This window comes from Gambusia affinis, linkage group LG06, assembly GCF_019740435.1.
Source record: "Gambusia affinis linkage group LG06, SWU_Gaff_1.0, whole genome shotgun sequence".
Lineage (NCBI taxonomy): Eukaryota > Metazoa > Chordata > Actinopteri > Cyprinodontiformes > Poeciliidae > Gambusia > Gambusia affinis.
The window spans coordinates 544734-567695 of record NC_057873.1 but is presented as its reverse complement, the minus strand read 5'-3'; the positions used below and the strand labels follow the sequence as shown (position 1 = coordinate 567695).

The 22962-nt window shown below is 41.4% G+C and overlaps 2 protein-coding genes and 1 long non-coding RNA gene across 4 annotated transcripts; all 3 read left to right on the top strand.

Annotated features, from left to right (window-relative positions):
- Positions 1-150: 150 nt before the first annotated feature.
- LOC122832727 (zinc finger protein OZF-like) lies at positions 151-4360 on the top strand. Its single transcript, XM_044119769.1, has 2 exons — positions 151-557; positions 1149-4360. Exons 1-2 carry the CDS (start codon positions 455-457, stop codon positions 2249-2251), a joined length of 1206 nt encoding a protein of 401 aa, XP_043975704.1. The 5' UTR covers positions 151-454; the 3' UTR covers positions 2252-4360.
- A 367-nt stretch (positions 4361-4727) lies between these two features.
- Positions 4728-11429, top strand: LOC122832726 (zinc finger protein 771-like). Its single transcript, XM_044119768.1, has 2 exons — positions 4728-5047; positions 7740-11429. The coding sequence occupies exons 1-2, from the start codon at positions 4945-4947 to the stop codon at positions 8885-8887; spliced, it is 1251 nt and encodes a 416-aa protein (XP_043975703.1). The 5' UTR covers positions 4728-4944; the 3' UTR covers positions 8888-11429.
- A 5199-nt stretch (positions 11430-16628) lies between these two features.
- LOC122832738 lies at positions 16629-17789 on the top strand. Of its 2 annotated transcripts, XR_006370864.1 has the most exons (4): positions 16629-16906; positions 17020-17497; positions 17586-17642; positions 17722-17789. It is a non-coding gene; the product is annotated as an uncharacterized LOC122832738 (long non-coding RNA). The 2 variants fall into 2 exon arrangements; XR_006370865.1 differs by having other exon boundaries at positions 17020-17222; positions 17383-17779.
- The last annotated feature ends 5173 nt before the right edge of the window (positions 17790-22962 follow it).

Genomic DNA, 22962 nt, shown 5'->3' with positions numbered 1-22962 from the left:
TTCCTATGCTATCAACTCATCAAAGAGCAAAACAATCCTCTAACTGTCGAAATCTATTTTCAAGAATAAACAAACAGCTTTTAAACCTGCTTAAATTGCAAATTCTGTTAATTGTTTTCATGACCCTCTCAATATGGCGGACATGTTAGGGTCTGGCGGATGCCCTGTGTGGGCGGGACTTCCTGGTGTTCTATTCCGTGATTGGCGGGTCCAGCCTCTGACCCCAGTGCGCAGACTCGTGCTTCTCTCCGGTACAATGGCGGCAGTCGGAGCGCCGTCCTCCGTGTTTTCTCGGGTTTCTGTCCACGGAGCAGCAGCGGGAGAGTTAATAAAGCTGTAAGACAGAAACAGCAGCAGTTGGTGAACTCTGGAAAGAAGAGAAACGGTTTGAGGCTCAGCTGGAACTGCTCAGTAACTGTTAAAGGAAAGTTTGGAGAGAGAAAAGCTAGCAGAGATGTGGAGACAGCAGGTCAAACAGCGACTGGATGCAGCAGAGGAGCAGAGACACGAAATACTGGATGCTGCTTTCAGCCCCGAACATCGGCTGCACACATCAGGTTTGGAGATTTACCTTCTTCACCAGGGATGGGAGCTGCAGGCCGGGAGCTGTTGTCACTGATGAAATGTATCCTCGCCTGTTCAAGGTGCATTAGGTAAAAGGTCGTGATGTCACATTAGGGTCCCCACGGGAGAGAAACCGTTTGGATGTGATGTCTGTGGACACAAAATGAGCATCATGAAGAGGGAGGAGGCTACTAAATCTAGAATATACTCTTATCTAATTTTTATATTTTTAATTTTGGAGAAAAGCGATTATTTTTTTGTGATTCAAAGTTAAAGTTATTGATGTCAGATTATCTAAAACGTTTTTCTGGGTGGAATAGCGTTTAGATAGAAATATGGTTTGTGGCTTGTAAGAATTAATTTATTCATGCTTGGTTGAGAATTTCTTCTTGCGTTATTAAATGTTAACACTGTTTACCATAGAGGTGTCCTATGTCTCTTTACCTCCTAAAAGAAGCTTTGAGAGGATCTGATGTGAAACTATGGCAAGCTGTTGATGTTCATAAAGAAGCTGCAGACGATCTAAGTTTTAGAGGCGAGAAGGTTTTCATTATGTTCATAAAGTGTTTCTGTGTTCCCTGCAGATGTTCAGCAGGTTCTGCTGGTTAAACAAGAACCGAGTCCTGATCCGGACCAGAACCACCCAGAACCCGTCCACATGAAGGAGGAAGAGGAGGAATCCTGGAGCAGCCAGCAGGGGGAGCCGCTCAGCGTGAAGGAGGAGGCTGATGCCTCCAGGTCTCCAGTCATTGCTGTTCTCATAAAGAGTGAAGATGATGAAGAGGAACCTCTGATCGCTCATCTTCATCAAACAGAAGATGGAGAACTGCCAAGCAGCAGCTCAGCTCAGCAGAACCTGAAAGCAGAACCTGAGGGAGAGGAAGAAGGAGAGGATGATGATGTGGAGCAGCCTGACTCAGGGTCTGAAACTGAAGACAGTGATGATGAGTGGAAGGACAGCAGGAGTCCTGAGTCCGGTGTCAACAGATCCCTGAGCTGCTCTGAATGTGGCCAGCAGTTTAACAACAAGCGCTCTCTTCAGAGTCACATGGACGATCATTCAGCAGGAAGGAAATTATTTAGAGAGGAGGATCCTGTGGAGCCACCAAAGAACACCCATAAGGTTCTGAAATATTTTGCCTGTGATGAATGTGGAAAAAGTTTTGACAAGAAAAGTCATCTAAGCAAACACATGAGAGTTCACACTGGAGAGAAACCGTTTAGCTGTGATCTGTGTGGCCAAAGTTTCAGCATTAAATCAACTTTAAACAGTCACATAAGGGTCCATACAGGAGAGAAACCGTTTGGTTGTGATGTCTGTGGACACAAATTCAGCATCAAGTCGTCTCTAAACAAACACATCCGGATCCACACAGGAGAAAAACCTTATTCCTGTGATGTCTGTGGACATGAATTCAGTGCCAAGTCAGCTTTAAATATGCACACAAAAACCCACACAGGGGAGAGACCATTCGGTTGTGATGTTTGTGGGCAAAAATTTAGCCGAAGGTACACCTTGAATCTGCACACAGGAAAGCACACAGGGCAGAAACACTTTGTTTGTGATGTCTGTGGGAAAGGATTTAATGACAACTCCAGTTTAAAGAAACACTTCAGGATCCACACAGGAGAGAAACCATTTGGCTGTGACATGTGTGGGAAAAGCTTTAACGACAAGTCGACTTAAAAAAAACACATGAAACTTCATATTTTTTGTAATGTTTGTGGAAAAACCTTTAACCAAGAGGCGAGTTTAAACATTCACATGAGAATTCACACTGAAGAGAAACATATGGTTATGATTTTATTGCCATAGATTCTCGTGTGAGTTAGCTTAACAACAGGGAGTTCCAGGCCTTATGTTTGAAGACTGCGTGTTTTGGGAGAGCAGGGGCGGGTTTATGCACCAGGCCTCACATTCAAAAAGAACCCTGAGAGACAACGTAGCTCTCAGAACATCATTTTAGGAACGTTCTTGGAGTCTCTGGAATTCATTCTTTTTTTTCCCTCCAGGGGGTCTTTTGTGGATGTAGTGTCCCTCATATGACAGCAGGCTGACAGGAAAGAGGGAGAAAGGGGGGAAGACATGCAGCAAATGTCTCCGGGTCCGGGAATCGAACCCACAACGGCCGCGTCGAGGACTCAAGGCCTCCAAATGTGGGTCGTGCTGTCCCCTACGCCACCACAGCACGCCCGAGTCTCTGGAATTCTAGGTTTTTTCCCAGAATTTCACTTCATTGAGATAAAAATTATTCACAAAGCCTCTCAGGCTTTCAGAGAGCTGCTAACATCACTAAATGTTGGGTGTAGGATCTTTATTGAACCTGAGAGTGTGAAGCAGGGAAGATGGAGGACAGAAAGAAGAGATGTTTTTTTTTTGTTTTTAAAGTGGCTTTGTTTTTTCTTTCATTTTTTAGATTTATTTTATAATCTGTCATTGGACTGCAGAAACAAATCAGCCTTTGCTCTAATATGTTACAGCGCATCAAATGGTGAAATGCTCATGTTTGAGCTGGACATTGTCCCTTTGTAAATAAAGTGTATAGTTACATTGTCTGCAATGTGGGTAGACTTTTGCTAACAGCAGGCTTTATATGTTGACACTGTGTGGCACTTAATTCAATTTTAATTTCATCTTCATGATGGACTTTTTTTACTCCAGGCTGGATTCAGTGATCAGTGCGTTTTTCTTTCCATCATTTGGGAAGGATTTAGGTTTAGTCTTATTCTGTTTTGTGTATCAACCAGATACAGTCAAAGCTACAGCTTTTTCAGAAGAACTCAAGATGTAAGGCGGCCAGGACAGATTCTAGTTTTAAGACACTAATCTGTTTTTCTTTTTTATGACATTTGGTCCACTCTTCCAACCAGATGGTGGCACTAATGCTCCACTAATTTGTTGTCCAACTGCTGTTAAACAGAAGTTGAAGAAGAGAAACCAGGTGGTCATTAGAAAAAGGTTGATGGAAACAGCAAAATTAAAAATAACTTCCTAAAATTCGCACAACTGTTTTTATGCTCACTTGAGGCGTTTTTTTTTTTTTTTTTTACTTTTCCAAAAAAGAGTTGGTGCGCTAAAGATGGAGACACATTTATCAAATACGATCTGATTAAGCGAACGTTCCCATCCTCAGCTGGGTCTGAGTCCTACCAGAGGCAAAACTTCATCTGATGACATCACACCGTGTCACCTGGTTGATTCCATCCAAACCAGGAGGAACATGCATAATTAGCATTTCCTTTTTAATTCTTAATTGGACATTTTAAAAGTTTGTTAAAAATTTTCATGGAGTTTGGATGGAAACATTTGTTGAAATGCAGAAATCCACCTGTTCAGGCATGTTAACACAGCTTGGCTGGTTCTGTTGGTGGTTAAAAGGTTCTGAGTTTGATGCTTGTTGGTCTTTGGTCGCTATGGAAATGTTTTTAACTCTGAAGTCTGTCTTGGCGTTGGTGATTGTGGGATTCTGATTAGACGTTTTTTGAGTATTTTTAAAAATCAAAGGTATATTTTGAAATCATGTTAACATACACATATGCAAATAATCTTAACTTTGCTAGACTTTTAGAAGTAGAGTTTGTTAATGTTAATTCAGATTTCTTTTACATAATTTTATTTATTTATTTCATCACAACTAAACTAACAGGTAATCACACAACTATCTTGTGTGAAGAGGTCATAACCACATGAAGATAATGCTAAACTATGTCAATTAAACTAATCTGACAAAAAATCTATTTCCATTTTATTCTGACTATTATGCTTATTTAGACTGAAAATAAATAAAATAAGACAATAAATCCATGTTTAGTTGTGTGATCAGATTCTTTAGATGTGAAAAGTTTATGATCAAAGTCTAATTTAGAGATCAGGTTTTAATCTTTTTTTAAAGATCAAAACAATTTTCTGCTAGATTAGATAATGACCTACAAGCTTTCCAAATGTGTTTGTTTATAAAAAAAAACCTAAACTATAAATTGATGTGAAATTTACGAGAAACATTAAAAGCAGTTTTGGTGTTTACTAAAATTATTTGCGTTTGCGTATTCAGTCCCAATATGGCGGACATGTTAGGGTCTGGCGGATGCCCTGTGTGGGCGGGACTTCCTGGTGTTCTATTCCGTGATTGGCGGGTCCAGCCTCTGACCCCAGTGCGCAGACTCGTGCTTCTCTCCGGTACAATGGCGGCAGTCGGAGCGCCGTCCTCCGTGTTTTCTCGGGTTTCTGCCCACGGAGCAGCAGCGGGAGAGTTAATAAAGCTGTAAGACAGAAACAGCAGCAGTTGGTGAACTCTGGAAAGAAGAGAAACGGTTTGAGGCTCAGCTGGAACTGCTCAGTAACTGTTAAAGGAAAGTTTGGAGAGAGAAAAGCTAGCAGAGATGTGGAGACAGCAGGTCAAACAGCGACTGGATGCAGCAGAGGAGCAGAGACACGAAATACTGGATGCTGCTTTCAGCCCCGAACATCGGCTGCACACATCAGGTTTGGAGATTTACCTTCTTCACCAGGGATGGGAGCTGCAGGCCGGGAGCTGCTTGGTTCTCCAGGAGAACATGTTGGTAGCTCAGCTTCTGGGGCTTCAGCTTTTTATGTGGCGCTGGAATTTAGCTTCTCCTATAGACCGTGTATTACGGTAAGGTTCTTCCAGAGATTTGCGCTTTTTTTGAAAATCTCGTTTAGCAGAAATAGAGATGCTGACTCAGGGTTTCCCCCAGTGGATTATAGGCCTGGCGGCCCGCCATGCTTTGCTGGCCCCACCGCCAGGCTAAGCCTTTCTTGTTTATGTTTTTAGGGGGGAAAAAACATAAATGTGTGTGTGTGAAATATAGCAAAAAAAAGTCATTAACTTGGGCTGACTGTTGTAAACTGTGCAAACAGAGACCTGGTCTGTCTCAGCAGAGCAACAGGAGACAGTGGCTGATTTCTGCAGAGGGCCACACTTTGGCTCAGGCCCAGGGGCCCACGCCCTCCTAAGTCTGGCCCTGTGTCTCACAGACAAAACTGTGACCAAAGTCTGCAATATAGTGATGCAACTAGGTCTGTCACGATAGCAAATTTTGGCTGAGTGATTAATTCTCTCAAAAATTATTGTGATAAACGATAATATTGTCTGAAGACCTTTTTACTCTGATTTAATGGAAATGACATAATAATTCATGTGATTTCCTGTCAAAGATAGATACACTTTATTTTCAAAAGAACATTTAACACTGGAACTGATCAAATAAACAAAACAACCAAAAACTAAAATAAAATGGATTCTCAGTCTCCATTAACAAAAATGAATAAAAACACCAAAGTGTAAATAAATACTGGATTCAACCAAAAGAGTTCAGATTATGAAGTCTGTAAACCATATTGTCCTTCAGTAATCATTAGATTTAAATAGAGAAGATGGAACATCGACTACCTGATGCAATAGTTCACACTACACGTTAGTTCACTCCTACATTTTCCCCTTAAGACAATCTGAGAACGTTGATGTTCTCAGATTGTCTCTTGTGGTTTCATAACCGATCATCCTGTAGTGTGTGGTGTGTTACGGTAGATCGTTGTGGCGCTCCGATCTAAATCAGGGGTTTTCCCCACTGGGAGCTTAACGCAGCCTGTTGAATGTGACAGGTAGCCAATCAGAAAGCCGGATTCTCCTCCTGCTTTCTGAGGGGAAATTACAGAGGGGAATCCCAAACAGCTGACAGGAGCAACCCGAAGTCCAGCGGACATTGGAGATGATATGTGGAAACAACATTAATGTTTATAAAACATTTGGTGTAAAGAATATAGAAATGATGAGGGGAGGAGTTGGAGCCAAATTGGTACCAGTTGATGAACCCGGTAACTTTTCAGCTGTTCTTCGTTAACGTGACATAAAAAGGTTCTAATGATTTTCATTCAGTCAGGACGTTACGCTGACACTAGAGACACATGCACTGCAGGTAGATTGTAGTAAAGCATTGATTAATGCCTGGTTTTAAAATGACTTCACTGGACTTGGAGCCATTATTTTGTGCCCATTGTTGGACACCACACGGCCCGATGGAACCTGATGGAACCCGATGGAACCCGATGGAACCGTTCTACCTAGGATTTCTGTGGGCTAATGTGTGATCTCTCAGGTTTTGAAAATGGGCCGACAATCGGCCGACAGCTGTAAGATGGTGTAGTGTGAACTGGACATTACACTGAGGAAATGAGGAAGGGAGGGTCAGTGGAGAGCAGCGGAGTTGAACCTTTTTTCATTCAGTGTCATCAACAGAAAGAGAAAAAGGCTGGAAGAGACGATAATTAAAATGACGATAGTTTTAATTTATCGTACGATTAATTGATTTATTATTTATCGTGACTGGCCTAGATGCAACATTCAGAATCGATCGGATTCCTCTGAACGATTCTTTACTGTGAACGATAGTAAAGAGCCGATTCTCAGTTCTTTGTTTTGGTAATGCTCTGTGCATTGCAGTGGATATTATTTTATTAAAAATATAGATTTATTTAATCATCAAATAAGCCTCCAGTTGAAGACTAGTGGTGTTTTCTGTTAGTTAGTTCTGCATATGTACAATCTTGTGTTTACTGCTGATATGTTTTTGTTCATGACATCATCATCATCATCATCATATGATTCTTCAGTTAATATCTTGACACTTTTCAATTTGTTTCCACATTTTTATCATTTATGTTTCCTCTCTGTCTGCCTCACTTGTTCATGTTCAGTGTCGTTCAGCTTGGTGAGGTTCGTTCTGAAGTCACACTTTTCTTTGTGAACTTGTTGTTTATGGGTCATGGAAAATTATACTGAAGGTCATGGAGAGTCATGGAAAAGTCTTGGAATGTTTTTCTAAGTACCAGTGGGAACCCTGTACAAGAAACTGAGCAATTTCAAATTGTAAGAGAAAAAAGTCAAGATGTCAGTAACAGAGCTGCTCCAGGATGCTTTTACTGTCAGCACAGCTGTAGGATGATTTGGAGGTAATTTGAACTGATCCAGCTTTGAGAAAAAATACAGGAGCTGAGAATGATAAAATGACTTTGAAAAGGAGGAGCTGCTCTGCCTTCACAGGTTCTTAGGAAAGAATATCAATACATGAGATTCATTTAGTTTTCTGGGTATGAAATTTAACAGAATTATTAAGGAGATGCAATTGTTCATAAAGTGTTTCTGTGTTCCCTGCAGATGTTCAGCAGGTTCTGCTGGTTAAACAAGAACCGAGTCCTGATCCGGACCAGAACCACCCAGAACCCGTCCACATGAAGGAGGAAGAGGAGGAACCCTGGAGCAGCCAGCAGGGGGAGCCGCTCAGCGTGAAGGAGGAGGCTGATGCCTCCAGGTCTCCAGTCATTGCTGTTCTCATAAAGAGTGAAGATGATGAAGAGGAACCTCTGATCGCTCATCTTCATCAAACAGAAGATGGAGAACTGCCAAGCAGCAGCTCAGCTCAGCAGATGAAGGCAACAACTGAGGGAGAGGAAGAAGGAGAGGATGATGATGTGGAGCAGCCTGACTCAGGGTCTGAAACTGAAGACAGTGATGATGAGTGGAAGGACAGCAGGAGTCCTGAGTCCGGTGTCAACAGATCCCTGAGCTGCTCTGAATGTGGCCAGCAGTTTAACAACAAGCGCTCTCTTCAGAGTCACATGGCCGATCATTCAGCACCAACGTCTTCAAGCTCAGCCAATGAGGTCCAGGCAGGTCTGAAGCTGTATGGTTGTCCTGACTGCGATAAATGTTTCAACAGGAAGGATTATCTCAACAAACACATGAAATGCCACACAGGAGAGAAACCCTACGGGTGTGATGTTTGTGAACAAAGATTTAGAGTTAAGTCTAAATTAAATCGACACATGAAAATTCACACAGGAGAAAAACCATTTAGTTGTGAGGTTTGTGAACAAAAATTTAGAGTGAAATCAAGTTTAAACAGACACATCAGAAAGTCTGCTTTAAACCGTCACTTGGCAATCCACACAGGAGATAAACCTTTTGGTTGTGATGTCTGTGGGAAAAGGTTCAGTGAAAATTCTCATTTAAACTGTCACATGAGAATCCACACAGGAGACAAACCGTTTAGTTGTGATGTTTGTGAGCAAAGATTTCGATTCAAGTCAAATCTAAACAGACATGTGAAAAGTCACACAGGAGAAAGACCTTATGGATGTGACGTTTGTGGACGAAGATTTTTTCAGAAGTCTGCTTTAAATGGTCACATGACAATCCACCGACGAGATAAACCATTTGGTTGTGATGTATGTGGTCGAAGATTTACTGCAAAACCCGCCTTAAAAAATCACATGAGGATCCACACTGGAGGAGAAACTGTTTAGGGAACAATCAACGCTTGTTCTGCCGTTCTCTCTGGGTCCTCCCACCGGCTAAAGGACATGGCTGCCCAGCAGAATTGGTCTGTCCAAACTGCCTTTGTGTCTGCACACTTTATGTTCTTTGTGTAAACACCAATGGGCCGACGTGTAAAAAGCCAGGATTCATTGGAAGTTCAGGCAGTAAAAAAATCAAATGTGGATCCACAAAGGAAGAATTCTAAATATGAAGACAATGCAGGAATGTTCACCCTTTATTAAACCAACAGAAGTATTTTGTGATGCAGGTTATTGATTGAGTTCAACTAAAGTTGATTGAGCGGCTGGGCTGTCTTTCCTTCCATGAAGGCTCCATTTTCATAAAATACTGAATGAAAAAAGGAACGTCATATTTTAACAGTTTTTCTGTGAAACACTGACTGAATAAACAGACATTTTTATTTCTCTCATTATTAAATTTAGAGATGTTCATAAAATATTACAGAAGTTCTGATCAATCCATCTGATTCTTTAAGAGCAGCTTTGGGGCGTCGGCAAAGTTACAACCAAATGTGACGTAAAAAATGGTTTAAAACGTTTTTAATGTGATCAGGCTGTAAGTGGTGCTGATGCTAAAGGCTCAGAGTCACTGATAAAACCTTTATGAAGTTTTAAAGCTCTAAATAAATCAAGTTTTAATGACTGTCTCCACTTCATACAATTCCTCAGAAATATTCATTTATTGCATTGACTCTCAATACAAGTTATTGATTTACTTAATCTGTAAGTAGGTAGAAATAATGAATATCTTGGAAATAAAACACTCAAAGCATCAGAGTTTTATAGAAAAATATCCAGATTTTGTGTGTGTGTTTTTAGAGGCTCGATGTTGAAGATGGTAGGAAATAAAATCAGACATTTCTGAGTTTCTCTCTGCTCTCTGCTCCAACCCTCTGAGCTGTCAGCCACTCGCTGCTCATCCACTTTCTGCTGTTTCTAATTCTTCTGATTAACGTAATAGTTAGAGATAAATATGATTCTGGAGCCTGGTGTTTTAAAGTAATGAAATAATAAACTACAGTCTGATTTTTACTGTTAATGAGTTTCTTCCTTTTGAGCAGTGAAAGGAAATAAAAGGTTTACATGTCTTTTACTTACTGGAGGATTTACTGTTTGTACTGCAGAGCCACAGCTAAATAGCTGACTGCTAGCTGACTGCTAGCTGACTGCTAGCTGACTGCTAGCTGACTGCTAGCTGACTGCTAGCTGACTGCTAGCTGACTGCTAGCTGACTGCTAGCTGACTGCTAGCTGACTGCTCTGAGAGCCGGTACCGGGGTACTGGTCCTGCCACACATCGGACCGGACCATTGTTCTAATAATAGGGGGGGAACTGATGTAGCTCCTGTGAGATCAGTCTATCAGAGGTCAGAGCTGCGGCGCCCCCTGCTGTTACAGTCTATCTGAGCCATGAAAGGCTCAGGTAGCTGCTGTGCTTTCTTTGGTTCAATACCAGCACAATATTTACTGCTAGTAAATTTTACATGCAACAGTCCATACAGCAAATAGGTTGCTTAATTTTTTTTATTATTAGCTTTAGCTAACTGAAAGTCTCTCCCCACCAGCAACAGGAAATGTGCAAAATACACATAAAGCAATCCAGACTTCTCAAACATGCTGCTGAATATAACTTCAATAAAAAATATGTTTTCTCCACGTGTTAAAGCTGCCACCACGTTTTCTATGAGACTGATAATCTGTAAAGATCAATCTCCACCTGCTGTTTTTATTCTCCTTTTATAAAATTGTTTGAATTTCTGTCAGTAATAATTATATTGTTTTTGTTGTGTAATTGTAAAAGGAACAGAGAGACAGGAAAAGTCCCTATAGACTCCCTGGACTGATGCTAACTAGCTTGTCATTGAACACCTTTTTCACTGGGACAGGGGTCAAAGGTTAACCAGGTCAGAGCTGCTGCTGACCGACTCATCTGTAGTTTAGTGGTAAAATGTACAAGTTAAATATATTAATATGGACTTAAATTATTTCCTTCATTTATTACATGTTAGAATCACCCACCCAGATCTACATCACCCAGATCTACATCACCCAGTTCATTTTTCTTTTTTTCCCCTCCATGGTCTTTTGTGGCTCTAGTGTCTCTTATATGACAGCAGGCTGACAGGAAGGGGGGAAGACATCCGGCAAATGTCGGCAGGTCCGGGAATCGAACCCGCGACGGCCGCGTCGAGGACTCAAGGCCTCCAAATGTGGGTCGTGGTATCCCCTACTCCACCACAGCACCCAGTTCTACACCACCTAGTTCTACAAACATGGAGAAGCAGCATTCAGCTTCTATGCACCACAGATCTGGAACAAACTTCCAGAAAACTGAAAACCAGCTGAAACCCTGAGTTCCTTTATTGCAGACTGAAACCAGTTGCTATGGAAACATAATCAGTGAAACATTGATCATTAATCTGATGTGCAGAATGTTGTTGACTGTTTCTGACTTTGTATTTTTATGAAGTAAAGCTCTTTGAAATGCCTTGTTGCTGAAAGGTACAGATAAATGATTGATTGATTGATTGATTGATTGATTGATTGATTGATTGATTGATTGATTGATGAGCCACTCAATCAATCTCTAAATGGAGTTCAACTTCCATGAACAGGGATGCAGAAACTTTGAGTGACGTTTCATATTCTTGCTTAAATATGACCTTTAAAGGTTTCTATAACTAGAAATGAAGATCAATAAATCAGCTTTACAATGAGCGTTAATGTGACTGTCGGTCTGGAACACTGGAGGTTTCAGCTTCTCCGTTTGCTTCCACTGACTGTCAGTCCCAAGTGTTCACATGCAGCTGCGACTGAAAACTACAAGAACAAAGAGTGGACAAACTTAATGTCCGGTTCAAGGGACCAGCCGGAGGTGAAGGCCAGCCAGTTGTCCTCACTGTGTGAAAAACACCCTGATGTTGTTTGAAAAAGATTTTTTTCCAGCTTCATGTTTTCCCTCAAAGGTCACATTTAGTTGCAGCAACACTGATAATGTTGCTCTAGATCAGTGTTTCCCAATTCCAGTCCTCAGCCCCCCCGCCTGCATGTTTTAGATGTGCCTCTACACCAGAACAGCTGATTCAAATGATTGCATGACATCTTCTGCAGCCACCAAGTCCTGCAGGAGCCTGTTAATCACCCAAAGATTCAATCCAGGTGTGGCAGAAGGGAAACACCTAAAACATGCAGGGTGGGGGTCTGAGGACTGGAACTGGGAAACACTGATCTAGATTAAACCCTGATTAGCATCAGTTAGCATGCTCACGCTAACAAAGGCTGAACATCCATTTGACTGTTTCCATTCCCCTCTGTGCCTACATGAAGCCTTGGTGTAATCTGCAGAAGTTTCCTGGAGCGAAGGTCAGTTGGTCAGGTGAGACAGGAAGTGGCTCAGAGTCCAGGTGAGGATCAGCAGATTTACTTCCACAGGTGGAGCGTTGCAGCTCTCACTGTTATGCTCCACCTGATGTGGCCAAATGTAGCAGAATGAGCCGAACGCATCGACTGAAAACGTCCTCAGGAGGAGCAGCATTCATTTTGACTTGATTTGGTAAAAAGAAGGAACTTATGAAATGTGTTATTAAAGCAACGGATTCAAACAGCTTTCTTTAAAAAACACTTTCACTAAAATGAGAATTATGAAATAAAACTTACACCAGAAAAGACAGCAGAGGGCTTATCAAACAGATTCTGCAATAAAAATACGGAAAAGCAACACAAAGTGTTTTACACACAGAGGTTAAAACTGACAGGCAGATTTCCATGAAATGTTTCTTTAACCGCCTCAGAGCTTTCAGAAAACTCACAACTGGGATGATGGTGGAAGTTTGTTGGTTCGATTCCCGGTGCACAGCAGCTTCGCCTCCACAGTCAGGAAGCTTGGTGTGTGAATGGGTGAATGGATGAAGGGCTGAATGTCCTCTGGGTCATTCACTGAATGGACCTGGGAGATTTCCTGCTGCGATAGGAGAAGCAGTTGTTGTGGTGTTAATGTTATGCATAGTTAAAGACTACAAATGGCCACCTGTGGTGACGTCATAAAGCGACAGGCTTAAGTAGTCCAGGTGATGCTGATTGTGGTAATGAAGTCTATGCTGGATGGTTGGTGATCTGGGAATAAACTGATAACGATGATACAGTTCGACTCAGCGCAGTTTTCTTAAAAACACGACATGGTGTCAGGAGTGCTGTAAATCATCGGAGGCTGCAATTCTACCGGAGACATGGCTGATGACAACGTACAAGGAGTCGCTTCTGCTGGTCCATGTGCAACGTTCAGCATCCAGCCGCCGGAATCTTTCGACTTCACAAAGCCGCAGGAGTGGGCCAAGTGGATACGGCGATTCGAACGGTTTCGTTTGGCAAGTAACTTGAATTCTAGTTCTCAGGAGAATCAAGTTAACACGCTCATTTATTGCATGGGAGACGAGGCAGATGATGTTCTGCGGGGATTAGCATTACCAACTGACCAAAGAAACACGTATCAAGGAGTTCGTGATGGATTTAAAGCTTTCTTCGTTGTTAAGAAAAATGTCATTTACGAGCGAGCCAGGTTTAACATGCACAAACAAGAGGAGCATGAAACCGTAGATGCCTTTGTTACTTCACTGTATGCGCTAGCAGAACATTGTAGTTATGGAGCGCTACATGATGAACTGATTCGTGACAGACTGGTGGTGGGATTGCAGGATAAAAGATTATCTGAGCGTATGCAGCTCGACCCAGATTTGACACTGGAAAAGGCCATTAACTCGGCGAGACAAAGTGAAGAGGTGAAACGGCAGCAATCCTGTCTGCGTAGTGGCATCAGATCGGAGACAGAAAATGGAAAATCTGTCGACAGGGTGTACAAAAGCAGTGCTAAGCATGCCAAGGCTAAATACCAACCTAAGTTGCCAGGGCCGGATTTAGGAGGATGGGGGCCCCTGGGCTAGAGTCAGGATGGGGGCCCCTGGGCTAGAGTCTATATATATATATATATATATATATATATGAAGTCCACTTGTACTTCATATAAGTACAAGTGGAATATATAAAACTCAAACTTTTTCATTGGTTTTAAAGTTCTTGGTAAATAGTGGAGGAAATAAATGTCAAAAAAGTGCTTCTCTGCCAGTCAGACAGAACATGGATATAAACAATATCTTCTGGAAACACATATGTATGTGTTTGTTTTGTTTTAGAGGATGAACAGAAAATGACCGAACAGTAAGTTTTGACAACTTACAACTTTAATAAGCCAGTTGTCACAAACTACAAACAACTCTGAACTCTTTTCTAGAAAGACTAAACCACATGTTGGGGTTGAAACTAGAATATGATGCTTGCATCACAAAATAAAATCACTGAATAGTTATTGTTGCCTGGACTTCAACACAAACTATAAAACAGATTGAGTGCAAGAAATGCAATGCTCAAATATACTTTTACAAAGCAAAGCGAGTAAAACAATATATATACAAATATCCCCAGCATTTACAAGTTCATATAAGTACAAGTGGAATATATTAAAACTCAAACTTTTTCATTGGTTTTAAAGTTCTTGGTAAATAGTGGAGGAAATAAATGTCAAAAAAGTGCTTCTCTGCCAGTCAGACAGAACATGGATATAAACAATATCTTCTGGAAAAAAGAGATCAGGCATACTGTAGTTTTCAGAAAATATCCTGACCCAGGTAAGTCCAAAGTGCTGCCCTCTGAAGGATTTTTTAAAGTTTAGGCATTTGCGTTCAGTTGGGTGCTTCCAGTCACTGAAACCAGTTTCAAAGTTTGACTGAGAATTAGCATTTCTGAAAATGCGGCATGCAAAACAAAATGCAGCTCCGGTGGATGGAGAGTAGAGCAGCCACGGTCTTTCGACGTACTCACCATTTAACATCTTGCGTTTAAAGTGAGATTTGGAGAAGTGACGCTTTTGATGCTTGTACACCCGTTCTGATGCTTGAAAGCCAACATTCATATTTTGACAGCTCTCCGGTCCTCGCTCAGCCCAGTAAGCTCGCACGGACTCGTCAATTTCCCCAATGCGCCGGATCGGTACTGTACGGATCCACAGTCGCCTTTCCATCTGCGGAAGAAGATCCCGCCCACCAACTCTGACTCCACAGAGGCCAGTCCAGCCACCGACTCAGTCACGGTTATAGGTTCTGGCGGGATCTTAGTGCCGGTGTTAGCATAGCTAAGGGTTTGAGGAGCGGGGGATAATAATGTTTCTGCTTCATCTCCGCTAACAGGTTTAAAAAAGCCTGTCAGTTTAGGCATTTTGTTTGTCGCCTCTTTGGCGCGATGCTCTTTTTCTTTTCTCTTCCTTCTTTTCTGCGCTCCGCTGTCATATTTCCTGTTGTCCGCCATTGTAAAATAATATTCCCTTGACGCTCATCCTCCCCATTGCGTAAGATGCGTCAAAAGTGGACCAATAACAAGCAAGCATTCAAGATGGACGTTTGCCAGAACAAATTGGAACATTTTTCATCGGTGCTGTCAAAATCATGGTAGTCATTGATTAAATTCTGATACTATCCATTCACAAAAATATAAAACATCCTTCGGGGCCCCCGAAATGCCGGGGCCCCGGGCTGCAGCCCCGGTAAGCCCCTGCTAAAATCCGGCCCAGTAAGTTGCACACTACTACAAATGATAAAAGGGAGATTTCTCAATGTTATAAGTGTGGCTGCTCTCCATCCCATCCCAAACGTGACTGTCCAGCAAATGGGGAAAAATGTCATTTATGTGGGAAAAAGGGACATTATAAGAGGGTGTGTAGAACGCTCAAGACTGTACATGCTGTTGAAAAAGATGACTCTTTGTTTTTAGGCAGTATTACAAAGGGAGATGAACCTTGGAGGGTGAATGTTGAAATAAATAAAAGAAACATCTCATTTAAGATTGACACTGGTGCTGATGTTACGGTAAAATTGAAATAAGTAATTATTGATATGATAGGAGCACGCGACTTCGACACTTAGGTGGTGGGTGTGCCGATGTGGGAGTGACGTCATCAAGTATGAATGGGAAGGTTACTGGCCTGCTGGTTTGTGTGTATGAGGAAACGGTGAGCGGGTTGGTCAGTCCTTGCAAAGTTTGGAGCATAATAATCAAAATGGAATAAATCGATAAATGTGACAGAACAAAGAAGTGGTTTGGAGCTAATTGATACACGGACAGATGAGATTCCCCGAGTTAACCCAATACGGCCCTTTACCATAATTAGTTTGTTGTGTTTTTAATAATAAAACGTGTTTATTATTATGAAGTCTTTGGTGCAAAAAACTGATTGAAAATCGATTTATTTACTGCATATTTATGTCTGTTAAGGTTGAGATGGAACTGAACATAAAAGCAGCTCTTTAAACCATTTAGCTAACCAACACAACAGCGACACAATCAAAACTGTCAGATGACTTATTACGCCGCGATAATAACTCAGAAATATAGTTTGGATGTACAGTATTTATATTTCTTTCCTACTTACGGAAGGTTTCTGTTTATATCATAGGTTTGTGGTGCCTTTGCATTCTAAAGAAAGATATAAAACTTCAGATATTTCACAACGAGATATTAACATTCATGGAAAAACCTTACATAACCTTATATTAAATCAGAAAGTACGGCGGCCACCGTAAGAAAGACTTACAGTATTCAATTATGCCGCATAACTGATCAGTACAGTTTTGCGAGGGAACGCAAAAGTTTTGCGAGGGAACGCAAAAGAAAAAAAATTCCCCATGTCCCCTAGGGGGCTCCGTAGGGTTCTTTGTTTTCTTTGTGGACTTTTTTTTCTTTTTTTCTTTTTTCTTTCCTCTGTTGCTACTCACCGTTCATCCACCAGATGGCGCCAAACGTTCCTCTTGCCGGAGAGGTGTGCCGTCATCGTGCACACCAGAGTCCAATCATCTCATCAATCAAGAGGAGCCGACCAGTGGCACAACAGGTGGCTCTAGTGCAACGCATGGGGGCGCTGCAGTAGAGGGGGCGCAAAAACGATGTAGGATTTTTTTCTTTCTAATCAGCATTTTATGTACTTAACAGCTGTTTGTGCATGAAATGATCAATAACAGAGGATCAGCACTGATTAGGATCCCCTCCCCTCACATACAGGTAGTTTGAGCAGCGGCCCTTCCAGAACCCGCTGAGGCGCCTTTTTTTTTTTTCTTTTAAATTTGTCGTAACGCCTCGACAACAAGGAGCTAAAGATGGGGCAGAAAAAACTCCGGGGCACAAAACAGAAAACGGAAGAGGGGGAAGGATAAAGATGTTGGAGAGACGAAGAAAATCTTTTCAAAGTGGTTGAAAGACAGAAGGTAAGTAATGTCAGTGTAAGTGTCACTAAAATAATTTATTTCTTGAAAAATTTTATGTTTATTTCTAAAAATTAGAATAACGTATTCTAAGTTGGTTCATGTTTTAAGATTTGTGTTAAATGATTGTATTTTATTACGACTCAAACTATTTTGTTGGAAGTTATCGCGAGATTTGTGTTCATGCGTGAGGCTGCGAGATTTGAATAAACATAGAAGAAGCAGAAGCCTGGAACTGAGCTACACGCAGCAGCCTCGTGTCTCCGGTAGCAGTCAAGGTATTTTATAGTTATGTTTGTAATGTTTTGTGAATTTATTGGTTATGGTGTTTTTACGGTGTTTTAATTACTTAATATTTTGGTTTAGAGTGAACAACGACGAATTATTCGGTTAAAGACCTCCGAAGTGGCAGGCGGCCACGAGGTAACCTTTGTCAAAGCACATGTCATCTGTCTGTCTGTAAATGTATTTATGTCTAAAGTTTTGTCTTTTATTTCTGTAGTTTTCACGGCGTTTAATAAAGAGCCCGTCAAAAGGAAGCCGTGCCAGTGTTGTCGCTTTGGAGTTACAGTCAGTGCATCAACAAGAGAGTTGTAAATATTCAGGTTAGCTTAAGCTAGGCTACTATGACAGCTGGTTGTTGTTCAATACGGGACGCGATTTATTCCGTATTGCTATAAATGTCTGATCACACTTCTCAACAATAATGTAATAATAATGACCAAAACAAAACACGGGAAATATTAGGGTCAGCTAAATTGTCGTTGCGGGACCTAAATAGGACCCCAGGAACTGACTGTTGTCATGGTTACCTAGAGACGGACACTACGCAGCCGCAGTGAGCTGCTATCAACCAGAGTCTTTTTAAAATGTCCAGCCAATAAAACACCGTCTGATAGGTATTTTTCCTTGAACCTAAATAAAGAACCACAGACAACGTATATGAATTTTATGACAAAGCTTTTGCAAAAGGAGAAGTCTCCGAAGCAGCTTCTTCAAGCCGTTCACAGAGAGTTCTGATTTCCTTTCACGCGAGCTCTTGTTTTATTGTCAAAGAAAAACAGTCAAAACAGTCAAGGGGGCAGAGGTCGTAAAAAGAACAGAGGTTGTACAACATGTAACCTAATCAACTAGAAAACTACTCAACTGCTCACATGAAGATAAACAGACAATCCTGACCTCCAGGTCAGAAAATAAACAGACAAGGAAGAGAACACTTTAAACAGACTGAATTTCAACTAAAGTAATAACAAAATGATAATACCGAAAATTCTCTAACACCGTCCTTAAAGTAAAATCTATGACAGAAATACAGACGGTAGTGGGAAGACAAGGCTAAACAATCAGAGTGAAGTTTAATAGAAGCATTAAAATAAATGTGTCGGTGACATTCAGTGGCAACCAGTGGGTTTGATATCAGACAGAATGGATCAGGAGAGGAACCGCAGAACCTAAAGAACATAAAGAACATAAAGAACCTAAAGAACCTAAAGAACATAAAGAACCTAAAGAACATAAAGAACCGCAGAACCTAAAGAACATAAAGAACCTAAAGAACCTAAAGAACATAAAGAACCTAAAGAACCTAAAGAACATAAAGAACCTAAAGAACCTAAAGAACCGCAGAACATAAAGAACCTAAAGAACATAAAGAACCAGACATCAGTCTCTTCATCACTCAGTCATTTCCTGAGACCAAAAAATAATATAAATGGCAATTTAAAGAACAAATTATACAAATAGATTAATAGTAAATAACTGAACATTGTGAAGAGAACATTAAAAACGTTTGTCAGGATTGTGTAGGAAAAATGTTGATATCTTTTATAAATAGTGTTTTGTTAATATTATTTCACCATTTTATTAATGTGGGTTGCCAGTTTGGATCAGGCTTCCTATCAAGCTGTAAGAATGATAGAAAACATGCTAACAAAAAGCCTCAGACCTGCAGCTCACAGGAGGTTCTGTGAACAATGATGTGGATTTTCTGTTTACAGGTCCTTCTCAAAATATTAGCATATTGTGATAAAGTTCATTATTTTCCATAATGCAATGATAAAACTTGAACATTCAAATATTTTAGATTCATTGCACACTAACTGAAATATTTCAGATCTTTTATTGTCTTAATACGGCTCATTTTGGCAAACGGCTCATGAAAACCCAAAAATTCCTATCTCACAAAATTAGCATATCATGAAAAGGGTCTCTAAACGAGCCATGAACCTAATCATCTGAATCAACGAATTAACTCTAAACACCTGCAAAAGATTCCAGAGGCCTTTAAAACTCCCAGCCTGGTTCATCACTCAAAACCCCAACCATGTGTGACGGTACCGGTGCTTTCCAGATTGGCAACTTGAATTTTAAGATTGCTAATTTAATAATACTGTAAAGTTACCTTTAAGGCACACAGGCCCGCTACATATGAGGCGTGAGACAATTCCACTCAATCCAATCAGTTTATTTATTTCACAATTTTCTAGTCAGAAATATATTAATTTAAAATCACTCACACCTTAAAATGACATTTATGGCTCAACTCGAAGCTGGCAGTGCAAATCAGGGTAGTGACCTAAAAAAACAGAAACACAGCAAACAAAATAAAGAAAATCGTGCATCAAACCAGAGAAAATACCACCACCTGGAAAGTCCACCACCAACACCACGAGCTGGCCGTTCCTGTCAAAATAAAAGAGACATTCAAATTACATACATTTCTTGGTTATACAGTTCAGTCCACATGAATCAAGTAGTAGCAGTCCAAGTTAGGAGTCCGTCCTGAGACGAACCGCCGCGCCACAACAAACGCTGCCCAGAGCAGCGCTAGAAGGATCAGGACGAGCTGGTCACAAACCAGCCCGAATCAGCCACGCTGGACGAGGGTCAAAAGCCAGCTTACGCCGACCGGAACAGCGGGCATGAAGCCGACAACCAGGGCGACGGGTAGGCAGCCGTCAGCCGACGACGAATAACCAGCGTTAACATGCGTTACGCCTCTGGCAGGGAGTAGAAACAGTCAGCTGGTACAAGTCACCTAGATGTTACAAGTAAAGCTGAGCTAAAGCTAGACTTACAGATATTAAAGGTGCGAGAAGCTTCTTACCAGAAGAAGGCTTGAACAGCAATTCATGTATTAAGCGCGTCAGTCGTATAGCGCCGGTAAACAGTGAAGTTTGAACCGGAAGGAAAACGTGTTGTCTACCAGGTGAGGGAGGACCCTTTATATACAGACAGCGCCACAACCAATTAAAGTCAGGCACTTGTGTGGTGCGTTCAGAGCCCACAGGGCATACTGCCACACATGGATAAGACCTCTGACCTGACTGCTGTCCAGAAGGCCATCATTGACACCCTCAAGCAAGAGGGTATGACAGGAAAGATATTTCTGAACGAATAGGCTGTTCCCAGAGTTCTGTATCAAGGCACCTCAGTGGGAAGGAAAAAGTGTGGCAGAAAACGCTGCACAACGAGAAGAGGTGACTGGACCCTGAGGAAGATTGTGGAGAAGGGCTGATTCCAGACCTCGGGGGACCAGCTGAAGCAGTGGACTGAGTCTGGAGTAGAAACATCCAGAGCCACCGTGCACAGGCGTGTGCAGGAAATGGGCTACAGGTGCCACATTCCCCAGGTCAAGACACTTTTGAACCAGAAACAGCAGCAGAGGCGCCTGACCTGGGCTACAGAGAAGCAACACTGGACTGTTGTCAGTGGTCCAAAGTACGTTTTTCAGATGAAAGCAAATTTTGCATGTCATTCGGAAATCAAGGTGCCAGAGACTGGAGGAAGACTGGGGAGAAGGAAATGCCAAAATGCCAGAAGTCCAGTGTGAAGTACCCACAGTCAGTGATGGTCTGGGTTGCCATGTCAGCTGCTGGTGTTGGTCCACTGTGTTTTATCAAGGGCAGGGTCAATGCAGCTAGCTATCAGGAGATGTTGGAGCACTTCATGCTTCCATCTGCTGAAACGCTTTATGGAGATAAAAATTTGATTTTTCAGCACAACCTGGCACCATCTCACAGTGCCAAAACCACTGGTAAATGGTTTACTGACCATGGGATCACTGAGCTCAACTGGCCTGCCAACTCTCCTGACCTGAACCCCATAGACAATCTGTGGGATATTGTGAAGAGAAAGTTGATAGACTCAAGACCCAACACTGGATGAGCTAAAGGCCGTTATCGAAGCATCCTGGGCCTCCATAACACCTCAGCAGACTACAGGCTGATTGCCTCCATGCCACGCCGCACTGAAGCAGTTATTTCTGCAAAAGGATTCTCGACCAAGTATTAAGTGCATAACTGTACATAATTATTTGAAGGTTGACTTTTTTGTATTAAAAACTCTTTTCTTTTATTGGTCGGATGAAATATGCTAATTTTGTGAGAGGAATTTTGGGTTTTTATGAGCTGTTTGCCAAAATCATCGTTATTAAAACAATAAAAGACCTGAAATATTTCAGTTAGTGTGCAATGAATCTAAAATATATCAATGTTAAATTTTTATCATTACATTATGGAAAATAATGAACTTTATCACAATATGCTAATATTTTGAGAAGGACCTGTAGAACTGTAGTCTGCCTGTAGTTTTAGAAATGGAAATGAAGGAAGCCGTTGAGTCTGTTGGTCACACTCCAAATATTGAAGCAACATGGACAGTCGCCTCGTTTGGCTCTTCTCTCATTGCGGAGCAGGACGGTTGTTTGCAGTGCGGGTAATATCTGGTAAGTTTCTTAGCATCGAACTGGCGCTTCACAAATGTTGTGGGCAAACATTGGCAATTGGGTAAAATGTAGAACCTCAACACAGTTCCCTCCTCCAGGAAACAATCGTCCCTCAACAGCTGAGAGCCCAGAGTCTCTGAAGGCAGCAAAGCTTTCAGAGGTCGAAAGGGCAAAACTGTGAAACTAGGAGGTTTTGTGACGGCTGCTTCAGAACTTGGACTTAGTTCTCATTCAGTGACTTTCTGACTAATATGGTGGTCTGTTGAGGGTCATTGTCCATCTGGAAGACCCATCTGGACTTGACCTTTAACCTTGTGGTTGGAAAATTCTCCATATATCAGAAGCTTAAAGAGCCAAACCTTCACCAGGTTGTTTAAAGGGACACTAATCTGAGTGAATAAAAATATTTATTACTGAAATACAGAAACTTTTTTATTATCTGTCTCTTTTTTCTGATATTTAAACTGAAAGCTATTTGTGAAGAGAGAACTGTTGAGCTTTTAATACTGCTTAACCCACTCCTAATCTTTATTAAATTATACATCAGACTAAAGAAAGCACAACACATCACAAAGGACACTTCTCACCCCAGACATTCTCTGTTCTCACTGCTGCCTTCAGGCAGATGATACAGAACAATCAGAACCAGAACCAACCGTCTGAGACAGTTTTTACCCTACAGCAATAACAAAACTAAATGCAATCAAAACAACCATTAATCATCATGAATGAAGTGTGAGAGAATGTGGCTTTTCTTATTTATTAGTTTTTTTTAGCAGTTATTTGTTTTGTATTTCTTATATTGTGTGTAAATTGTGAGACAGTTATTTTTAAACATATGCACTGACTGATGGCACTTTTTAAATTTCGTTGTTCTTGTGACAATAAAGATCCCCCCCACCCCCTCCCCCTCAATATGGCGGACATGTTGACGTCTAGCTGATGCCCTGTGTGGGCGGAACTTCTGGGTGTTTCGTGAACCCCAGTGCGCAGACTCGTGACTGTGTTCAGTTAGCA

Bases quoted from the DNA above. Each gene is read 5' to 3' on its own strand.
- LOC122832727 (XM_044119769.1), top strand. From the start codon at position 455: ATGTGGAGACAGCAGGTCAAACAGCGACTGGATGCAGCAGAGGAGCAG. The intron at 558-1,148 runs GTTTGGAGATTT...TGTTCCCTGCAG, and splicing joins ACATCGGCTGCACACATCAG to ATGTTCAGCAGGTTCTGCTG.
- LOC122832726 (XM_044119768.1), top strand. From the start codon at position 4,945: ATGTGGAGACAGCAGGTCAAACAGCGACTGGATGCAGCAGAGGAGCAG. The intron at 5,048-7,739 runs GTTTGGAGATTT...TGTTCCCTGCAG, and splicing joins ACATCGGCTGCACACATCAG to ATGTTCAGCAGGTTCTGCTG.